The sequence below is a fragment of the Parasteatoda tepidariorum genome, chromosome 9, assembly GCF_043381705.1.
Source record: "Parasteatoda tepidariorum isolate YZ-2023 chromosome 9, CAS_Ptep_4.0, whole genome shotgun sequence".
NCBI classification, from domain to species: domain Eukaryota; kingdom Metazoa; phylum Arthropoda; class Arachnida; order Araneae; family Theridiidae; genus Parasteatoda; species Parasteatoda tepidariorum.
The window spans coordinates 24,885,633-24,893,206 of NC_092212.1; the positions used below are offsets into that span (position 1 = coordinate 24,885,633).

A 7,574-nucleotide genomic window follows, 5' to 3' on the forward strand; every position below is an offset into this window, starting at 1 on the left:
AGAATAGGCATCTCTGCCATATATATGCTTAAAGCAACTTCGCCAAAGTTGAGTTAATTGATTAGCTGATTCTGTTTTTTAAATTATAAAAATATAACTTTATTTTTAATTTGGTTGCAAAATCTTCTACTAGAAATGACTTTTCTGTAAGAAAACTAATGTTTTATAAGAAAATTAACAGTTTTTCTTTCCCATATAATAGCTTAACTTGATTCAAATACCAAATATGAAATATAACAATCCCAGTTTCCAAAAATATATGGTTATTTCGCACTAGCTTTTTCACATGATCAAATATTTTGAATAATTAAGATAAATATTAAAGTTAAGAAGAAAAAATACATACTTACAACTCTGAGATTGAGCCCGATAAAAATACCTCGTTGGTGTACTTCATGTTACATCCTAGTGGAAATTTCGTTTCCTTTTTTTCGGTAAACTTGTCTCTCAACGAATCTTATTCAAAATATTACCCACAAGTCAGAACTCTTTAACTTTTAAACTGAGTTCAGTTATAGGAACTCAAGGATGCACTTAATGACTAAAATGTCCTAATTGGGTACTTACAACTCGAGAAGAACACTGCCTTATCACATGGTTGTTCTTACCGTGTTAACGTTACAGCTATTAAGCTTGTTTTATTATCACGCTAAATAAATTTTCGAATCAGATTTAATTGGATACCAGCAAATGACGTCACGCGTGTGTCGTACCTAATTGGCTACTGAATCGTGGCATAAACAAATGCTCCTACGATTTACACATTCGTGACGTCGCTTGTAGGCATCTAGTTGTTCGAATGTTAACAACAGAGGAAGATTTTTAAGCAAAACATGATGACCATCAGACAAAAAAAAGAAACGATGCTGTTTGAAGAACCCTAATCATTAATTGGATAATTTAACATAGTTAATTAATTTTTCGTTAAATCTCTTAAACAGGTGTACCGTCTTTGGCAGTGGCTTGCTCATTAATCGGTAAGTTTGGTGCGTCAGCAGCGTTCATGGCAGTCTACCAGCAATGCTCAGAGCTGTATCCAACAACAATTCGAGCTATAGGCATGGGAATGAGTGGAACTTTTGCAGGTGTTGCAAACATCATAGTGCCTTATATTGTGTTTTTGGTAAGATATAAAGCAATAATAAAACCCTGTCTTTCATTTTTTGACGCGCTATTTCAAATTTAATGTGTAATAATGAAACAACCTTTAAAGACGTAACTATGGGTCTAAAGGCTATTGAGTTTCAGTCTCACATAAAAACAAAATATTTGATTAATTTTTATCTAATTTTTCGACAAGAAACAGTTTTAAAATAGTATACTAGTCCTTTTTTTTACGATGTGTATTATTAAGAACACAAGCCTATTTACAATTTTGAAAATCTTTCAAAATTAGTTAAACAAAGGAAACAAGTTTTTTTCTGTTGCATGAAATTTTGTAACAGACACTGTCATATCGCTAATTTCAAAGCTGCAATCGGTTTCTCTCTCCAAGCTAGTTTTTTTTTAGTCTGTTTTTTGATGAAATGTGCAAGTTTAAAAACATTATATATAACCGAGGGTCGTAAAATGTAGCAAAAAGATTGCTGATTTTAAATCTGCATTAGGTTTCTCTCTCCAAGCTACAGTTTTTTGTTAGACTATTTTTTTGTCGTAATGTGCAAGTTTAAAAACATCATATATATAACTGAGGGTCGTAAAATTTTGCGATAAGATTGCTGACTTTAAATCTGCAATAGGTTTCTCTCTCCAAGCTACAGTTTTTGTTTAGTCTATTTTTTGACGAAATGTGCAAGTTTAAAAACAATATATATATAACCGAGGGTCGTAAAATGTAGCAAAAAGATTGCTGATTTTAAATTTGCAATAGGTTTCTCTCTCCAAGCTACAGTTTTTTTAAGCCTATTTTTTTGTTGTAATGTGCAAGTTCAAGAACACTATATAGAGGGTCGTAAAATGTAGCGAAAAGCTTTCAGGGGAGTTCATACCTGCCTAAAATTGATTTTCCGAAATAGTAGTAAAATTTAAAGTGAAAAATTAATTATAGGTTAAGATATTATTATATTTTGCCGGAGTTTAATAATACCAACGACTTAGATTTGCTCTGGTTACTTAGTACTAACTCTAATGGGCTCTCACTGATTCATCGGATCTGACATGACTCAAAGAGATAAGATAATGACACGACTAGGCTTATGGTATAGTATATAGACGGCACAAACATTAATATAGAAAAAACAATGGCAACATAGATGCCCCCACTTTATTAAGCCACCTTGATTGTCTGAAATAGAAAATACATTTGAAAAACTAAAGAACAATAAATCGCCTGGGCCTGGCAACATCCCATTTGAATTTCTTTAAATTGTAGGGTATAACTGCATATTGTTATTGACTGATCTAATTCAAACATATGAAACAGTGAAATGCTTGCTGAGGAATGGAAGATAGGTATCATAAGTATGATACAAAAGATAGGAGATGTGCTTGACTGTTGTAACTATAGAGGAATCAGTCTGCTGTGCTCCTCCTATATAGAACTCTTTTTTAATTCAATTTGATAAGCTGTCACCATTTGTTTGTAATGTGATTGGTGACTATCAGTGCAGCTTTTTAGAAAGGAAATACCAACAACTAAACAAACATTCAGCTTTTGGCAACTTTTTGGAAAAATGCAGAGAGATCGGCCTTAAAACCCATAATCTTTTTATAAATTTAGTATAGCTTATGACTGCATTAACAGGGATTTCCTTTCGGGTGCTATGCGTGAACTAGACATACCAGAAGAGTTTTTTCTCCTGAGACCTTAAACCTTAAAGAAACAAAGATTCAAATTGGCTTACAGGGTGATTTAACTGAAAAGCTAGTTATAAAAAAAACGGCGTTCATCAAAGAAATGCACTGGCCTGTCTCATGTTTAATATAACTCTAGAAATGGTTATAAGAGACTCTAAAATAAACACCAATGGAAACATTTCTACTTATTCTGTGCAGATACTTTTTTATGCAGATGATATTGCTTCAGTGACTCACGCATCACTCAAACTCTTAAACAGGCTTTATGTTGTTAGAACAAAATGCAAAAGAAATTAACTAACCGGTAAGTGGAGAAAAAAAACTAATATACGCCATGTTTTAATTCAGATCTTCAAATCCGTCATCTGGAAATTGGTGATTACAAGTTTGAAAAGGTAGATAGTTTCGCTAATTTAGAATCAGAATTTAACAGCAACAATGATCTAACCTCATTAATACATAAAATGAATCACAAATGCAAACAGATGTTTTTACTGTCTCGAAAAATCTGTGAAGTCCAGTTTTCTAATGTTAATAACAAGTTATTAAAACGAAAATATTCTCTTCTCTCACTTTCAATATTGAACTAAAAAAATAAAAGTTAGCAAGTGTTGCTAATTTTAATATCTTATAATCGACTTTGAGACGCCCGGTGGCTGAGCGGTAGCGCTTCGCGCTGTCGTGCCACAGGTCCCTGGTTCGATCCTCGGGCCGGGCAAGGTTGACTCAGCCTTTCATCCCTTCAGTGGGTCGATAAATGAGTACCAAGCATGCTTGGGAACTAAACACTGAGGGTTCCGCGTTCGGCTGACCACCTGACCGGAACATCTGCTCCTGCACCCCAGAGACCAAGGTCAAGAAAACTGAGATGGGCACAGTAGGCCTTGGCCCTCAAGGGCTGTCGTGCCGCTGAGCTTAATTATAATCGACTTTAGCTCTTTAATGATCATCACTTTCCACATTTTTAGGCGCAATTATCATTTTTGCTTGATGGAACTAAGTCACCAATTTTAATTTTAAAAAAAAAGGATTGTCCTAAAGTTTTTGGAAAGCTCCATTTTTTGCTATCATTTTACAAAGATATAATAGTACTATTCACCATTATAAATTCAGTATAAAGATGCTTATTTTTAGGTCAAAACAGTCGAATAGCAGAAAGTATTTCATTTTTGTCAGCAATATGCTGTTTCTCTATATATTTAGAGATAGGAGAGGAAACAAAGTGAATTTAGAGCAGATCTTCAGAAGAAGTGTGCACTGTGCATGTAACAAGAAATCTTCCGCGACAGAATCTGGGGCTATCTCCTGTTATAAGAAAAAGCGCATTTTAAGAAGTGGAGAACGCGAGTCAAAGCTAGCCCATAAAGTTAACCCCTCACCCCTTTTTGAAATGTTTTGACGTCGTAACCATAGTTATCAACAGTGCTCTAGACAACTCGCGAAGAAAGTTCTTTAATTAACCAAATAGTGTGTTGTTCAACTGTAAACTCTAAAATTTAAGTAACTTCACTCATGAGTTTCGAACTGTCCATCTTTTCAGCCACAGTTCCAAAGAATTTCTTGACCACTTGGACTATTGTTCGTTCTTAAAATCTTTTAAAATGTTCGTTCACTTAACGCAATAACCGCATTTTATTTTTATGACATTAAAAAATCATACCAAACTATTGTTCTAATTATTCAATTAATGTTCTCTTCTTGTTTAGTTACATTTAGTTCCGTATTTTCTTTTTTCAGGCATTCATTGATAAATACATCCCTTTTCTTATTTTCGGACTGGTGTGCATTTTAGCATCCATAAGCGCAACATTTTTACCTGAAACCCTCAATGAAATTCTCCCACAGACGATCAACGATGCAGAGACATTTGGAAAAGATCAAAGATATTTTTCGTGCACTGGGTAAGTGTGAGCAAAAAACCTTTAAAAGCATCTCTAATTCACGGATGCCCCTTAAAATGTATAGAGAGCTCGGTTTGTTTGTTAACGTAGCACTAGGGTTACACTAATGGACTTTTGGTGACAGGTTGGGATTCGTTCTTAATTGAGACCAAACGATAGATGTAGGTATTCATACCACGGCCTTTGTAACTACCTCCACAATCAACCGTAGACTTTTCCTGCTCTGAAATTGTGGTATTATTACGTTTGAGAGATTTTGCACGCATAATTCCGCACGCTTACCTGCGTAAGTTTTGCGCAGCGCAGTTATCAGAAACCCTCGGTTCTCTGCAGAGCTTGCGTAGAAGAATATGCGAGATAGTATGTCAAGTGCAAAATCTCTTTAAAAGTGGTTTTCGAAGTCACGATGGGCAGGTCCAACGCAACACTCAGCTTTTAGAACGAGGAATCAATCCCCGGCTCAAGTGTGGTAGTCGAAAATTAATCTCTTTAGTACGAGGAATCAATCCCCAGCACAAGTGCGATAGTCGAAAATTAATGTCTTTAGTACGAGGAATCAATCCCCAGCACAAGTGCGATAGTCGAAAATTAATCTCTTTAGTACGAGGAATCAATCCCCAGCACAAGTGCGATAGTCGAAAATTAATCTCTTTAGTACGAGGAATCAATCCCCAGCACAAGTGCAGCTATTGGTGAAAAGCAGAGAAAATTCACTAATTGTTTATAAAGATTTGAAACTTTTAAAAAAACAACTTATTGAAATTTTTTAGCTTTGCATAAATACATTCGCAATTCTTGTAATGCAAAAACTATTTTAGATCTCAAAAAGAAAAGGGTATTTGAGCTGGAATACATAAAACTGGGTAGTAAAAGCATTGGTGGACGTAGAACTGCTTAGTTGCAAAAAATATAATATCTATATCAAACTCTAAATACAGAAAATATGTCTGATTTGGACATGAGAATAACATCAAAACAGTTATATATAATTATTACTTCAAATACCATAATTACTTCAAATTAACTGAAGCTAAATTATACTTTTAAATTTTTGGTCATCTATGGTTATTGTACAGCAAAATAATGGACGCCCATAAGCACTGAGCATGATCATGGTATGGTGTCTACTAGATGTCCAATGATGACTAGTACACATCCAGTGGATGATTTTGGGTCTTATGTAAACAATGGTCTCATGTAAGGTCACATCATGGTAATTACATACCAGTATGTAAAGCCTGCATGTCAGGTCATAAGTTATTAAGGTAGGTAGGTACTTTATTTACGTCACACTAGAGCTATGGCGAGAAATGGGTTATTACCGACAGTCAAGGAAACATCCCTGAGGATGATCCGAAGACATGCCATCGCAATATTGATTCTCTGCAGGGAGGGTGGTTCCCCTGCTTTGGTAGCCCGATGCCCAAAGTCAAACACTTTACGGTAGAGCAGTTTAACAAAGACCAATACCCTTGGTCACTTCACAGGTTAATCAAAGTGGTCACCCATTTGCTTACTGACACAGCCAATGATGCTCGACTTCGATGTTCTATTGGGAACCGTGTCTTTACTATCAGTCCACTGTAGAATCATAAGTTATTAAAAGTATAACTTTTTTTCCCAGCATGTATAGCATATTATATTGTACAATAATCACAGATTTTTAATCGATTTGTTTTAATTTAAATATGAAATCGTTTTTATTAACATTTCAGGAAAAGAAATTCAGTTTCCTCAACTGAAGAGGAGTCTCCAAAATTCTTCAAAGATCTTTTAAAAGACACATAAAGCAGCTAAATAAATTTTCTATTTAACAAATTTTTGTTGAAAATTTTTTGTTTTCTCAGCTTGCCCCTTTCGTTACTGTAGTCCACTCCACTAAAATGGCACCACAACGTGAAGTGTGCACATTGCATGTTAAGATTTCTTATTATATTTTACTTTTGTAGTTAGAAAATACTTCACTGCAGCACACAAATGAAACTTGTTTCAACTTAGAAACCTTATTAATCTCAAGCAAAATATATTTTTGGTGGTATTAATCTGTTGTAGGTAAATGGATAATAGGATTAAAGGTTAATGGAATAATAATCAATGATACCTAGATTGAGGCAAATCGGAGTGGTTTCCAGACGGTTTAACGCTGACATCGCCTAATTACAACACTCGTATAAACAGGGCATCAAGTGGACCCCAGCTAAAGATGAGGCTCATAAGAAAAGGGTTAAGGTGGATACTTTTAAAAATCTAGCATATGAGTAGGACGAAACTATTTTGTGTAAAACCTAAACATTACTAAATAAATGAATGTGTAACCAAATCAAACAGTGTTATAAACTAAGTGTGGAGCAACAATAAAATTAAAATCAAACAAAATAAGATGAAAGACTTACAGTGTTTCAGAGTTGTAAAACATGTATTTGAAGTGATTCCTTTTACTTCAAATTTTTGTTAATAATATAATCTTAGTTTTAATATTTTATCAATTATTTTTTCAGTATTTAAACACTTCTTCATGCCTCAAAATTATAGAACTTTAATAAACGTGTTAATCAGATAATAAAAAAGAAGATTAGGAAAAAAATAACAATTAATATTATTGCAAGATTGCCACCATCTTTTTGATAGAGATTTTTATTATAATCATCAATAGCTCAACAGTCCTGGATGAAATCTGGCAATCTCAAGAAGATGAGACCTTTTGCACACCACTGCCACCCAGTCTCTGACGTTAATTGAGACAAGACACTCTAGAGGCAGTCCCCCCACCTCAATATGGGTCTTCCTTTTCTTCTAGCCCCTATTAGCTTAGCTAGAAAGCTTTATTCGTCGTTTGATCATCATTCATTCTTAAAATGTGTGCGGCCCATTTCATAC

At 34.4% G+C, this 7,574-nt stretch overlaps 1 protein-coding gene across 1 annotated transcript in view; it reads left to right on the forward strand.

The window, feature by feature from the left end:
- LOC107445036 (carcinine transporter-like) overlaps window positions 1-6,515 on the forward strand; it is a 34,456-nt gene extending 27,941 nt beyond the window's left edge. The window contains exons 8-10 of the mRNA XM_043045509.2: window positions 942-1,123; window positions 4,534-4,697; window positions 6,413-6,515. Of these exons, the coding sequence (XP_042901443.1) occupies window positions 942-1,123; window positions 4,534-4,697; window positions 6,413-6,485 (419 nt within the window). The 3' untranslated portion in view covers window positions 6,486-6,515. The remainder of the gene's footprint in view (window positions 1-941; window positions 1,124-4,533; window positions 4,698-6,412) is intronic.
- Window positions 6,516-7,574: the final 1,059 nt, after the last annotated feature.